The following is a 15983-nucleotide window of genomic DNA, read 5'->3' on the forward strand; positions in this document are numbered from 1 at the left end:
ATGGTGTTGAAGGCAGAGCTGAAGTCCACAAACAGGATCCTGGCGTAGGTTCCTGGGGAGTCCAGATGCTGCAGGATGAAGTGTAGGGCCATGTTGATGGCGTCGTCTACAGACCTGTTGGCTCTATATGCAAACTGCAGGGGGTCCAGGAGGGGGGCCGTGAGGGTCTTGAGATGGGAGAGAACTAGGCGCTCAAATGACTTCATGACCACAGATGTCAGAGCCACGGGTCTGTAGTCATTTAGTCCAGTGATCCTAGGTTTCTTGGGGACAGGGATTATGGTAGAGGACTTGAAGCAGGCAGGCACATGACATGCCTGCAGTGAGGAGTTGAAGATGCCAGAAAACACTGGGGCCAGCTCGTTTGCACAGTGTCTGAGGGTGGCAGGAGACACACCGTCTGGGCCGGGAGCTTTCCGAGCATTCAGATTCTTAAACTGCTTCCTCACATCTGCTTCATGAATATGAAGAGTTGTGGTCGGAGGAGGTGGTGTGAAATCCTCTTTTGTGTGGGGTGAGGAGGGGGGTGTTGTAGGTGAACAGTTTGAAGGTGGTGATGGCTCTATGGAGGGGGGAGAGGTGGGGGAATGAGTGTCCAAAGTGCCTCTATTGTTGGGGTCGTTGGAGGTGTGAAGGCTGCCTGATGGCTCGTCAAAACGGCAGTAGAAGTCGTTAAGGGTGTTGGCCAAGAGCAAGTCGTCAGTGGAGTGGGGGGTTTTAGGCTTGTAGTTTGTAATATTCCTAAAACCTTTCCACACAGAGGCCGAGTCATTCTCTGAGATCTGCTGCTGCATCTTCTCAGAGTGCTGATGTTTGGCAATGTCCACTTCCTTAGTGAACTTGTACTTGGCCTCTCTGTAGCAGTCCCTGTCTCCGCTTCTGAACGCCTTACTCTTTTCCAGCCACAGCTTTTTGAGTTTAGGGGTAAACCAGGGTTTGTCATTGTTATAACTCACCCTGGTGCGTGATGGCACAATGCTGTCCTCACAGAAGTGGATATAGGAGGTGACAGTGTCCGTAAACTCGTCCAAGCTGTTAGAAGCAGCCTTCAATGTGTCCCAGTCTGTGGTCTCCAAACACGTGCGAAGCTCCTCCACAGCCTCGTTGCTCCACAGTTTTTTGGTCCTCACGACAGGTTTGGAGAGCTTCAGCCTCTGTCTGTACACGGGGATTAGGTGGATCATGACGTGATCAGAAAGTCCGAGTGAAGCGCGCGGCACCGCGCGATAGGCCCCGCTGATCGTGCTGTAGCAGTGGTCCAATGTCCTCTCCTCTCTGGTCGGGCATTTAATATACTGCTTGTATTTCGGAAGCTCATGGCTCAGATTGGCTTTGTTAAAGTCCCCGAGAGCAATGATGAGAGAGTCCGGGTATGTCCGCTCCGTGTGGAGAATCTGCTCTGCGAGTGCGCACTGAGCTGCTTGCGCATCCGCGTCTGGCGGGATGTAAACAGCGGCCAGGATGAATGAAGCAAACTCCCGCGGAGAATAAAACGGTTTGCAGTGAATAAAAAGATATTCCAGAGAGGGAGAGCAGTGCTGAGCAATCACTGTTACATCTGTGCACCAGCCACCATTGATGTAGAAGCAGACACCTCCACCTTTGGTTTTACCGGAGAGAGCGGCCTGCCGGTCCGCGCGCAGCAGATGAAAGCCCTCCAGCTTGAGCGCGCAGTCCGGGATGTCCTCACTGAGCCACGACTCCGTAAAACATAAGACACAGGAGGAGGCAAAGTCTCTGTTCATGCTTCTCATCAGGGCCAGTTCGTCTATCTTATTCCAGAGTGAGCGTACATTAGAAAGGAAGATCCCAGGAAGGGCCGTTCTCAGTCCGCGTTTCCTCAAACGCACGAGTACGCCGGCTCGCTTACCTCTCTTTCGACGTCTCACTTTCCTGATCAGAGTCAGCAGTAAATCTGCCGCAGATGCGACAAATATTGGAAATAAATCCACAGGCGTTGTAGTCCTGCAGTTAAGGAGCTCTTCTCTGGTGTAAGAATATCCAGAGGAGTGCCCAGACACAGAAGAAATGCACAAAAACAAGACAAAAGTAACGCACTGAAGCACCAGGGCATCCATACGCGGCGCCATCTTGGTAGTCATTTTGGTAGTCATTTTGGTAGTCATTATGTTTGAGAAGGTGTAGTTTCATGTATCGGTTAAAACATTAGACTCCAGGTACAAGACGCCCAGCTGGAAACACTTCACGCAAGTCGAGCTGCCCGAGATTCACAGAATATACAGAAAATTTTATATTTTTGTGATTTATATCGTTATCGGGACGATAGATGTTTTATATCGGGATATGTGATTTTGGTCATATTGCACATCCCTACTGATAGACACACACCAACATTGAGTGGAAACACACTTACCCCAGTTGGGATAACACCAGGCATGCGAAGATCCACAGAGAAGTTGTATGGATTTGCTATTATCTGCTGCTGATTAGTCCTGGACACACATTTACTGGGATTCAGAACATTTTCCTGAGAACTTCAGTAATACAGACAAAATCAATTATTAATAACATGTTCAATTACACCAAAAACACATCAAAACAAGAACCAGCATACCATATCATATACCAATCCATACATTTTTGTGTTTTTATAATTAAAGTTGCTTTAACAGCCTAGTAAGGCTGTAGCTAGACAAAAAATAAAACAATATGTGTATATTTTTACCTTTTAGACACATGCAGAGTACTTTGTATTTTCAAACTGTGGCTGTAAAGAATGAATGTTAGCACCACCACACAGGATGCAGGAACTCCCATCATTCCAGTGATTATCAGTGTAATGTCTCTATGCTGAAAATGTAAAAATAGATGCTGTCACTGTCAAACAAAAATCCTGGAGCAGAAACCTGGAGAACAAAAACAAAAAACAAAAACATGCTAAATGCAAAAGTGACAGATATAGAACCCAATAATAATAATAATAATAATAATAATAATGGATACTTTATTGATCCCCATGGGGAAATTACTTGTTTTTCTCTGCATTTGACCCATTCACTCAGTGAAGCAGTGGGCAGCCCACTAAGCAGGCACCCGGGGAGCAGTGTGTAGGGACGGTACCTTGCTCAGGGGTACCTCAGGGTAGCCGTTAAGTGGATTCGAACCGCCGACCTTCCGATCATGGGGAAATTGATGGGAATTCACTTTCTATACTAGTCTTAGAATTTAAATCATAATGGAATTATCACAGAATTTTTCAGCTGGCCCAAATTGGTTTCAGATTCATCTACAACTACAACATCTACAACTCTTTCCATTCATAGAGTGTGTTAATTATTATCCAGTAAGGATACCATTGTTCCCTAAAGGGTGGACAGGAAACTGCAGGATCTAGGATTGAGCAGCTCTCTCTGCAGCTGGATCCTTAACTTCCTGTCTGACAGACACCAGGTGGTCAGACTGGGCAGCATCACCTTATCCCCAGTCATAATGAAAACTGGTGCTCCACAGGGGTGTGTACTGGGCCCTCTCCTGTACTCACGCTACACCACAACTGCACGGCCACTAGCAACTCCAATTTCATTGTTTCAGGTTTTGTGGACAACACAACAGTGATGGGTCTTATCACCAAAGGTGATGAGGCAGCTTACAAGGTGCGAAAAGAATCATCTCATCCTTAACGTCACAGAGACAAAAGAGATGATAGTGGACTTCTGAAGGTGTAGAGAAGCAAATGTCCCCATTACCATCAATGGCGCTGCTGTGAGTGAGCAGCTTTCGTTTCCCAGGTGTACGTGTGTGTGTGTATATATATATATATATATATATATATAAAAAAGACGAACGTCTATTGTTTCTTCTCGGGTTCCCCAAGTCCAGCACCCTGAGGCTGTACGCTAAGCGGAAGGAAGGGGGCCGGGGACTGGTGAGTGTCAGCACCACAGTCCAGGATGAGACAAGGAACATCCAAGAATACATTGGGAAGATGGCCCCAACTGACCGAGTGCTCAGTGAATACCTCAGGCAGCAGAAACCCAAGAAAGAGGAGGGAGACGAGGAACCATCATGGAAGGACAGGCCCCTGCACGGTATGTACCACCGGCAGATAGAGGAGGTGGCTGATATCCAGAAATCCTACCAGTGGCTGGACAAAGCTGGACTGAAAGACAGCACAGAGGCACTAATCATGGCAGCACAAGAACAAGCTCTGAGCACAAGATCCATAGAGGCTGGGGTCTATCACACCAGGCAAGACCCCAGGTGCAGGCTGTGTAAAGATGCCCCAGAGACAATCCAGCACATAACAGCAGGGTGCAAGATGCTAGCAGGCAAGGCATACATGGAACGCCATAACCAAGTGGCCGGCATAGTGTACAGGAACATCTGTGCCGAGTACAACCTGGAAGTCCCGAGGTCAAAATGGGAGATGCCCCCAAGGGTGGTGGAGAATGACCGAGCTAAGATCCTGTGGGACTTCCAGATACAGACGGACAAAATGGTGGTGGCTAACCAACCGGACATAGTGGTGGTAGACAAACAGAAGAAGACGGCCGTAGTGATCGATGTAGCGGTTCCGAATGACAGCAATATCAGGAAGAAGGAACACGAGAAGCTGGAGAAATACCAAGGGCTCAGAGAAGAGCTCGAGAGGATGTGGAGGGTGAAGGTAATGGTGGTCCCCGTGGTAATCGGAGCACTAGGTGCGGTGACTCCCAAGCTAGGCGAGTGGCTCCAGCAGATCCCGGGAATAACATCGGAGATCTCTGTCCAGAAGACCGCAGTCCTGGGAACAGCTAAGATACTGCGCAGGACCCTCAAGCTCCCAGGCCTCTGGTAGAGGACCCGAGCTTGAAGGATAAACCGCCCGCAGGGGCGTGCTGGGTGTTTGTTTTTTTTTTTTATATATGTGTGTGTGTATGTATATATATATATATATATATATATATATATATATATATATATACTTTTTTTTTTGTTCATTTAATCAATTCAGGATTTATTGAATCGATATTGCATTATTTAAGAACTAAAATCAATTTGAATCGGGGAAATCGATTTTTTAAACCCACTCTAAGTCACATATGACATCTAACGGTCTTGTGGACATAATGGTTGATTTTGTAACATGAGGGTGTGCTGCCTCACGTTGTTTGATGAGCTCTAACAAAAGTTCCAAGCTAAATAATGCAATCATCACCACAAAAGTGATAAACTAAAATGCTCCCCCACGCCCCCGTATGTTCTGTGTCATTGTGGTATTTTAATGTCATCAGTCTGAAATGCACTGACTTCCTCAAAATGTCTTGCTTAACTCATAGTCTCATTGGTCCAACACAAGTACTAATTTATTAGTATTATTCATACATACAACAAATGCAGCAAAACAATTAACAGCAATGAAAAAGTAGTTCATTTCAGGTGAGCAGACTAGCAGGGCAAAGTTATGTCGATATGGTGTGATCAATAGTCCAATATAAAGCCCTAACCCCTGAGTCCAAACCCTATCCCTAATGCCTTGACTGCCACAGACAAGCAGGGATCAGGCGATTGGCATTTTGACTGCTAAAATGAATCCTGCAACTGTAACCAAATTGCTATATTGTTCCATTTTCAAGACCTCTTTGAATATTTAACCCAAAAGAGTTGATGGGCATGCCATGTGTCCAAATAAAATGACAGATTTTAGATGACATAGCACAAGACCCACTCTCATCAAGTCAGAAGTGCAGACTTAAAACTATGGGCTCAAATTGTGGTCATAAATATTTTGTACTTGTAAATCAGGATTTGTATGTGTAAAAATAATTTGTGTGTGTGTAAAAAAGTTTTGTATGTGTAAAAAGAATTTGTGTGCGTGTAAAAAAGATTTGTATGTGTAAAAAGAATTTGTGCGTGCGTAATAAAGATGTGTATTTGTAAAAAGAATTTGTGTGTGCTTAATAAAGATGTGTATGTGTAAAAAGAATTTGTGTGTGCATAAAAAAGATTTGTATGTGTAAAAAGAATTTGTGTGTGGAGTTAGCCAAAAAATACGTGTGAAACTCTGCACTCAAGTTTCAAGTTACAAGTACGAATTTTGACCCTATTTTTCTTCATTTCATCTGATTGGCCAATGTCATATCAATCACAAATTTAACAATCCAATTGGAGAACAGATGGGTTTGGCTAATGGAGGGGTGCTTTATGGAGCTTCAGGTCCTTGAAGGGAATAAATGCCCTTTTACATGCCAGCCCAGCATTTTATTCATCACCACGATGGAAAACAGTCTGTGGTGGTCCGAGTTTGGTGATTTTTGTGTCACAGGTTTACGTGCTTAATACAGGGACCTCCAGAGCCTTTTCAACATCCATTGGATGTACAACGTACAGCTTATTACACCAGCATGCATCTGCTCTTATATAACTATTATTAGTTTACAGCTTTAAGCCCCACGCCCCCGGTACCGGGGGCAAAAAGGAGGAGATCACATTTAATCGGTTATAACACGGGGTGAGAAATATAAGTCCAGACATGTGTGGTATCCACAGAAACCTCTGAATCTCAGCTAAAATGTCATATAACCAATTTCTACAACCACCAAACACATGGAAAACAAGCCATGATTAAAAGAGCAGTTACGTAAATGTGCAGAAGACCGCCAAACAAACAAAATCAAACCGGAAATTCTCCAGACTTCATGTAACCGGCTAAAGATAGGCTGGTTAGCTTCCAGAGCTATCACTGACTCCACACACCAAGTTTCACCACGATCAGACCAAAATTCACTGAATGAGCCGCAAAAGAAGACCACAAAAACACATAGCGACACAAATGCGCTAAGACAGAGATTGGCTTACGGTCCCAATTTCCTCCGTTATTGTCGCCGGTAGACGGTAGCCACGTGATTATCAGAAGTTACCACGCCTACCTAGCTGTATCAGAGCCGTTTTCCGTCAACAATCTCCATTTTAGACCCACCTACAGACACGTGACTGGACAGACACCACATGCAGCAAATTTGGGCCCACGTGGATTTTGGCATTGTAACATCTGATTGGTCAAAGGAGCTTGCAAAGAAAAGGAGCAAAGAAAAGGAGCTTTGCAAGCTCCTTTGACTACGATGACCTGGATGACTGAGAACCTTCACAGACAACGTCTGATTGGTTGAAGTGACGTGAACGTGGCATCGTTACTTTGATTCTATTGGCTAAAACGATTAAAAAGAGGTGTCAATCATGCAAATTGACCAAAAGAAACCAAAGTTACAGCCCCTCTGAGTTTAAAGGGCCAGAGACCAATTAAACGCTTCATGCACACTGCAGAAAAGGGCCATTACCATGTAAATGTGTGGTTAATTCTTCAAAAATATATTTTAAAAAAAGCATTTTTAGGCCTGTTAATAAAATTTATTAATTTCTGCTCTTCAATACCTAAAAAATTCAACTGGCACGGTGTCCAATTGTGTGCCAAAATTGGACATTTTTGTACAACGTCTGGATATTCATGTATAGACAGGGCTGTAATTTTTCACTGTTTCACTTTAGAAACATAAATCTTTGCACAGATGATGTTTATATGTTGGTTACTGAAATCCTGGAACCAAATGTGATCTGAGGCATATTTTTAAAAGGGTTATATTAGGGCTGCTCAATTAATCGAATTTTAATCACGATTACGATCTGGGCTTTCAACGATCATTAAAAATGACTGAGCCGATTATTAGCCCCTCCCTCATGCTTTACTCTCGCGCTGCTCCGTGTGGCAAATCGAGCGCACCTCTCTGCATTTCGAACACGCATCACAACAATTAAGAGGACCCAAGGGAAGCTCGGAAAGCTAAGCAGAAGTTATTTGGAGAGGAGAGTGACTGCCGTTGGTTGAAAAGAGAGGTAAAAAAAAAAAAACTTCAGTGGTGTGGAAACATTATGGGTTCGCGGAGTCAGATGTAGATCAAGTAGACATAGTGTGTAAACTTTGCTACGGTGTCATAGCTGCACCACAGAGCAACACTGCAAAGTTCACTAAACATAGATGTTTACATTTTTCATTTATTTTTTATATTGCAAACATTTGCACTGTTATCAGTATTTGCACACAATTTTATATTATTTTTTAAAGTCATTATTCAATACATTGTTATTGTTAACCCTTTAAATCCCCGTAGAACCGGAACCGCGTAAGCTAGCGCAATAATTTGTTTTGCATATGAAACCGGAGGAGTTGTACTTACATTTTATGCCATCAGCTTGTCCTCGGTCACGGTTTCCTTCCACATAAAGCTTTGCAAAAATTGCATAAAAAGCGCTTGCAGGAACAAAAACATAATATTCCAGAAACATGCTTTGCCGATCCGATCAGCTGTTCGTAACACTTCCCACAGTGAAAAAGACGTCAACGCGAACTATCGCATGTCCGCCATTTCCTGTTCGAAACCGGAAGTGACGTCATTTTGGCAGAAAATTTAGTTTTTTACTTGTAGGCCTTAAAAGCCTATACTGGTGTTTTTATAAGTCATGTTTGACTATACTTTTCTGAATAGTTGCTGGGATGCTTAGAACTCGAATTGCACTGCTGGAAATAGTTTGTTTTGATGCACATGCTGTTTTCTTTGCAAATTTGCATCATAAGATTGTTTTTTGTTTTTCCTGCAGTATATAAAAATTGCTGTATCTCCAAAATAAAACTATGAAGACACTCAAAATAAATTTCCTGTGGTGGGAAACTATTTTTTGCAACTTTTTTGTATTTAAAGTTTTGAGGGATAAGCCTCTTAAATTTCCCCAAGTAGAAATATATGTAAAAAAAAACCAAAAACGATTTTCAATTTTTTTGTTGTTTATTGCACTTTTTTGCAATTAATGTAATTACTATGGACTTAATGCATACATATTATTAAAATATGGGCTATAACAGTTGCATTGATGTATAGCAACTTGAAATGCTCCCAAAAATGGCACTACAGCATGTAAAAAAATATATATATAAGTAGGGCTGCTCAATTAATCGAATTTTAATCACGATTACGATCTGGGCTTTCAACGATCATTAAAAATGACTGAGCCGATTATTAGCCCCTCCCTCATTTATCCGCGACACCTTAAAGGCCGTCTGTGAAAATATTGTCGGGCATAAACCGGTCCGTGGCGCAAAAAAGGGTGGAGACCGCTGATTAAGAGGACCCGAGGGAAGCTCGGAAAGCTAAGCAGAAGTTATTTGGAGAGGAGAGTGACTGCTGTTGGTTGAAAAGAGTTTAAAAAAAAAAAAAAACTTCAGTGGTGTTGCACACCATTTTATATTATTATTTTAAAGTCATTGTTAACCCTTTAAAGCCGGTCAGAGCAGCACGCTCCGTTTTGCGTAACTATTTTTAAATCCCTGTAGAACCTGAACCGTGTAAGCTAGCGCAATAATTTGTTTTGCATATGAAACCGGAGGAGTTGTACTTACATCTGATGCCATCAGCTTGTCCTCGGTCACGGTTTCGTTCCACATATAGCTTTGCAAAAATTGCATAAAAAGCGCTTGCAGGAACAAAAACATAATATTCCAGAAACACGCTTTGCCGTTCCTATCAGCTGTTCGTAACACTTCCCACAGTAAAATGATGCACATGCTGTTTTCTTTGCAAATTTGCATCATAGGATTGTTTTTTGTTTTTCCTGCAGTATATAAAAATTGGTGTATCTCCAAAATAAAACTATGAAGACACTCAAAATAAATTTCCTGTGGTGGGAAACTATTTTTTTGCAACTTTATTCTATTTAAAGTTTTGAGGGATAAACCTCTTAAATTTCTCCAAGTAGAAATATATGTAAACAAAACAAAAGCGATTTTCAATTTTTTTTGTAGTTTATTGCACTTTTTTGCAATTTATGTAATTACTATGGACTTAATGCATACATATTATTAAAATATGGGCTATAACAGTCAGCAAAACAACGTTGGTGAAGTCTGGAGAGGCCTCAGAACCATCTCAGGCCACAAACAGCAGAACTCTCTGCCTGGGAGGGATGTGAGGTGGGCAAATGAACTGAATCATTTCTTCAACAGATTTGATTCAACCATGAGACAGTCTACAACATCGGCTGCAGACTCACCCACCCCCACTGCTGCTGTTCCACCTCTGACACCTCAGACACTTCACACCTCCTCTATTCACCCTGCTCACTCCCCCCCACCCCCAACAACAGCATCCAATACACACTCAACACAAGGCTCCAGCCTGTCTCTCTCAACCACCCAGGTTAGGAGGGAACTGAGGAGGATTAATGGCAAGAAGGCAGCGGGCCCAGATGGCATCAGCTTGAGGGTCGTCAGGTCCTGCGCGGACCAACTGTGTGGGGTGATGGAGCACCTCTTCAACCTGAGCCTGAGGTTGGGAAGAGTCCCACAGCTCTGGAAAACCTCCTGTGTTGTACCAGTGCCAAAGACTTCACGCCCCAAGGACCTCAACAGCTACAGGCCGGTGGCTCTGACATCCCACCTGATGAAGACCCTGGAGCGGTTGGTCCTGGCTCAGCTTCGGCGCCTAACAAGCTCATCACTGGACCCACTTCAGTTTGCCTACCAGCCTGGCATTGGAGCGGATGATGCCGTCATTCACCTCCTACATCGTTCCCTCGCTCACCTGGAGACCGCTGGAAGCACTGTGAGAATCATGTTCTTTGATTTCTCCAGTGCCTTCAACACTATTCTTCCCTCGGTTCTGAAGGACAAGCTGGAGAACTCTGGAGTGGACCATCACCTCACTACCTGGATTTTGGACTACCTCACCGACCGACCACAGTATGTGAGGACTCAGGGCTGTGTGTCGGACAGGGTCGTCTGCAGTACGGGGGCCCCACAGGGAACGGTTCTGGCTCCGTTCCTCTTCACCATCTACACTGCAGACTTCTCCCACAATTCCACCCAGTGCTTCCTGCAGAAGTTCTCTGATGACTCTGCAATAGTCGGCCTCATCACTGATGGGGACGACAAGGAGTACAGAGGACTGACTCAAGACTTTGTGGACTGGTGCCAGCTGAACTACCTCCAGATCAACGCCAGTAAAACCAAGGAGCTGGTGGTAGACTTCCGCAGGCACAAGCATTCTCCACTGCAACCACTGAACATCCAGGGTATGGACATTGAGGCTGTGGACAGCTACAGGTACCTTGGTGTTCATCTGAACAACAGACTGGACTGGACTCATAACTCAGACGCCCTCTACAGGAAAGGGCAGAGCAGGTTGTACCTGCTGCGGAGACTCAGGTCGTTTGGGGTGGAGGGCCCACTCCTGAAGACCTTCTATGACTCTGTGGTGGCTTCTGCTATCTTTTATGGTGTGGTCTGCTGGGGCGGCAGCATCTCTGCTGGGGACAGGAAGAGACTGAACAGGGTGATCCGAAGGGCCAGCTCTGTTCTAGGATGCCCTCTGGACCCAGTGGAGGTGGTGAGTGACAGGAGAATGGCGGCTAAGCTGTCATCCCTGTTGGACAACGTCTCCCACCCCATGCAGCAGACTGTGACAGCACTGAGCAGCTCCTTCAGTGGGAGACTGCGGCACCCGCGGTGTGGGACAGAGAGATTTCGCAGGTCTTTCCTCCCCACTGCTGTCAGACTCCACAACAAAGACTTTAACTGAACAAACACACACATCCACACATGTGCAATAACACTAAGTGCAATAATCTTTTCTGGCATCGTTGTATTTTTACTCAGTTGTATATAGCATTCGTATTCTATTTTTATCTTATTGTATATTTTTATTCTATTTTATTCTACTGTATATAGTATATTATTTTATTCTATTCTGTACAGCTGTGTACTGTATTTATTCTTATTGTATTCTAATTTTTGCGTCATAACTTTTGCACTGTCCACTTCCTGCTGTGACAAAACAAATTTCCCACGTGTGGGACTAATAAAGGTTATCTTATCTTATCTTATCTTATCTTATTGATGTATAGCAACTTGAAATGCTCCCACAAATGGCACTACAGCATGTAAAAAAATAATATAAGCTCTGGTGGACTTGGTTCTATGGTAGGTCTTAAAGGGTTAAATAAATATCGTCAAATAATCGTGATCTCAATTTCAGTGAAAATAATCGTGATTATCATTTTTGCCATAATCGAGCAGCCCTATATATAAGCTCTGGCGGACTTGTTTCTATGGTAGGTCTTAAAGGGTTAAATAAATATCGTCAAATAATCGAGATCTCAATTTCAGTGAAAATAATCGTGATTATCATTTTTGCCATAATCGAGCAGCCCTAGGTTATATGCTAAAAATTAAAAAAAAAAAAAAATTAGGCAAGGATAAAATATACTTACTTTTTCTGTGTTACAGTCTCAGTAACTGTGACACAGTAATATCTGCTTCAATATTTACACCGCTGATGAAATCTCACAAGTGTTAGCTTTATTTTGATACCAGGATTGTAAGGACAGAGTTTGTAATTGCAGAGAAATAATTAATTAGATTTGGGCATTACATTTTCGAGCAGGAAGCTCAGAAACCCCCTTGGGGCTCAAGAGGTTAAGGTATGTGCTAACTAAAAAAAAAGCCAAGATGATAGTTTATTAAATTTTAATGAAATTTGCAGATTGTTTCGGTGGAGTTTAATAAACTCAGCCATCTGCGCCTTGCTATCTAAAATATAAAAGGACACCTGAGTATATTCTCGACCATCTCACACTTCTGACAATCAGTTGTCTGCTTGACGTGTATTCAGCTGTGTAAAAACTATAACTTTAATCTCAGCCAAATCGATTTACTCAGGAACAAATAAAATACTGAAAAAAACAAAACAAACAATAACATTTTTAAGTTATCTAAGTGACTCATATATCATGTTTAACCTGAGTAGCAAAAGACGGCGGTGGGCTTGAAAACAATTTGCCGGGAGTCCGGTGTTCTCACGGGCTCTATCGAGACTTGAGCTATGTTGTCCGGTATCGAGCTACGATACCGGACACTGCTTCTTCTTCTTCTGGGTTTAACAGCAGCTGGCATCCTTGTACATGCAGTGCTGTCATCTTCTGTTTCAGTCCATTATTACACTCTTAAATACTACTACTTATTCCTGCGTCTTTTGGGATCTTACAAAGCTTCAAACGACGCGTCAACTATTAAATTAGTCATCGATGATTTTGATAGTCGACGTAATCGTGACTAGTCGACTAATCGTGGCAGCCCTAACATCCATCCATCTTCTTTTGCTTTTCCAGGGCCTGGTCGCGGGGGCAGCAGCCTAAGCAGCCACCTCCTCCAGCTTGTCTGAAGGAACACCAAGGCGTTCCCAAACCAGCCGAGATATAATCTCTCCAGCGTGTCCTGGGTCTGCCCCGGGGCCTCCTCCTGGTGGGACATGCCCAGAACACCTCACCCAAGAGGCACCTCAGGAGGCATCTTTGTCAGATGCCCAAACCACCTCAACTGGCTCTTTTTCATGTGGAGGAGCAGCAGCTTTACTCTGAGACCCTTCCAGATGGCTGAACCTCTCACCCTTTCTCTAAGGGAGAGGCCAGCAACCCTTCTGAGGAAGCTCATTTTTGCCGCTTGTGATCGCGATCTCGTTCTTTCGGTCACTACCCACAGCTCTCTCTTCACCACAGCAGACTGATACCGGGTTCACATCACTGCAGCCACAGCACCAATCCGTCTGTCGATCTCCCGCTCTCTTCTCCCATCACTCGTGTACAAAACCCAGAGATACTTATACTCCTCTGACCGGGAGTGGGCCCTCCATCCTTTTCCAGCTAAGGACCATGGACTCAGTTTTGGAGGTGCTGATTCTCATTCCCACCGCTTCACAATGAGTTGCGAAATATTCCAGTGCGAGCTGGACGCCATCACCCAATAAAGCCAAAAGAATCACATCCTCCGCGAAAAGCTGAGATGAGATTCTGAGACCACCCAAGTGAAAGCCTTCCGCTACGTCTCTAGGCTAGAAATTCTGTCCATAAAAACTGTGAACAGAATCGGTGAAAAAAGGGAACCAGGGAACCCCTGGCATAGCCAGCAACTTACTGCCGGCTATGCAACGGTTGTATAAGGATTGAATGGCCCATAGCAATGGGCCAAACACCCCATACTCCTGGAGCACCTTCCACAGGACACTCCGAGGGACACAGTTGAATGCATTCTCCAAATCCACAAAACACATGTAGACTGGTTAGGCCAACTGTCATGCACCCTCAAGTATCCGTGAGAGGATAATAACCTGGTCCAGTGTTCCACGACCAGGATAAAAACCACATTGCTCCTCCTGTATCCGAGATTCGACAAACAGATGCAACCTACTTTCCAGCACCCTGGCACAGACTTTCCCAGGGAGGCTGAGGGGACGACATAGATATTGTCTGTCTTATTGTGGACACGAACAAATTTTTGGAGTGGCACAAATGATTTGTGTGGCATGATTATGATTATTATTTTATAGATAGTTATACAAAAAAAGCTTGAGACATTTTCTGCATTTTAATTCTGTTTTCATTGTAAAAAAAAAATCTTTTTCCTACTGAGATTTTTTGTTTTGTGTGATTTTAGGTCTATTGTGTTAATACAGTATGTGAAAATGAAAATATAACTGTTAATTGAGACAAAACGCACATATTGACTCAAATTTGCCTTAAAATTCAACATGCCAAAAGAATATGCTGGAAGTGGATCAAGTGGATCAGGAAAACCTTTAGGCAAGTTTATGTGTGTGTCAGACTCTCTTGCAATTTATCTAGAGCTATAGTTCTAAATGCTTTCTGAAGGCCTTTCGGGGATTTTCAGAGAAAGCAGTATCTGAACAGTATTTGAAAGTCATGTCCTTAAGAAATAGTAAAAAATGCTATCTGAATGAGGCTTGTAGCAAAACGTGCTTTGAAACAGTCTTTTCAATTTTTTCTTTTCAAATACTCAAAAACGTAAATGTGATGATAACATCATTATGGCAAAATCCAAACAACAACAACTGCTTTTCTCCTCTACTTGAAACCCAGAGAATGCTTATTAATGGCGAAAGAAAAATAACCGAGATGCTTTGCTTGCTTGGTGACTCATCATCTGTTAACAGATAACAGAGTAGGGTGGCTTTAACAGAGGAGGAGTGAGAAGGGGAAGCTCTGTTGACATCAGAACCCAGGAGACGGAGGAAACTATGGAAACAGGGCTATTCCCACACGTCAAAAACAATGCAAGGCTTACTGAACATCTTCACATGTATACTATTACGTACATACTAACATTAAGCATCTTTTAAAAAACAAAAAAATCATTGCAATATAAGGGTAGACACGTTCATACATTTTATGACATGACAGCTGGTCGGTGCCTATAACGACAAGCGTGTAGCTATTACGTGAGAATTTATTTATTCGACTGATTGATTGATTGAGCGTTTGTTTTTTAATAATGCAAAAATAGCACTGGCGTGACGACTAAACATATGTCACGCCTGGACATAGACCGGAAGCTACAAAGGGAAAATGCATCGATTTAGCGAATCGATACATATACATGACCTTATATCTAAGCAAGCGAAATCTAAAGAAAAATGTAGCTAGGGGTTTCCTACAACTAGGTCTACCTTATCAGGTTACTAAAAAGGCAACTTTATTATCGGTTTTCCACATAAGCTAACGCCCGCCATCTGTTAAGCTGGTTCGTTTTTTGTCAGGTTATCAGTTTCACTACAATAGCAAAAGTACTATAGAGCTTGATTAAAGATTCTGAAGATATGAATTTTGAAAGTGAAAAGATACCTGCACGCTGCCACTCAGCGTCTTCCACTCGCCTGTTATTGTAATAACCTATGCTTCCTTGAGCTTAAGCAGTGACGTCCACACTTTCACTTTTCAGAGTAAAAGCCGGCATTTCATTATTTATTATTTTCATATAGACTCAGAAAGGCCTCATCACAGTGTAGTTATTGCAACCCCTGAAACTTGAATATGGGGAATAAAAACGGAATATTTTGGGTAAGTCATATTTAGTTCGGTGAACTACTATGCTTTTATTCTGGAAATCTGAAAGGAAGTTTTTTTCTTGATACGTTTGATGGTGGATG

General features: G+C 43.1%; 1 protein-coding gene across 3 annotated transcripts in view; it reads right to left on the reverse strand.

Moving 5' to 3' along the window:
- Positions 1-15726, reverse strand: part of pam (peptidylglycine alpha-amidating monooxygenase) — a 63712-nt gene extending 47986 nt beyond the window's left edge. The window contains exons 1-3 of one of the 3 annotated variants that reach the window (XM_085360059.1): positions 15679-15726; positions 2687-2867; positions 2375-2453 (exon numbers count right to left, since the gene is read on the reverse strand). In XM_085360059.1, the coding sequence (XP_085216185.1) occupies positions 2375-2453; positions 2687-2781 (174 nt within the window). In that variant the 5' untranslated portion in view covers positions 2782-2867; positions 15679-15726. Of the gene's footprint in view, positions 1-2374; positions 2496-2686; positions 2868-15678 lie in introns of all 3 variants that reach the window. The other 2 variants (XM_085360057.1, XM_085360058.1) reach the window with 2 other exon arrangements.
- Positions 15727-15983: the final 257 nt, after the last annotated feature.

The sequence above is a fragment of the Diplotaxodon limnothrissa genome, linkage group LG7 (genome assembly GCF_057381915.1).
Source record: "Diplotaxodon limnothrissa isolate DT_005_m linkage group LG7, D_limnothrissa_male_GT1.1, whole genome shotgun sequence".
Lineage (NCBI taxonomy): Eukaryota > Metazoa > Chordata > Actinopteri > Cichliformes > Cichlidae > Diplotaxodon > Diplotaxodon limnothrissa.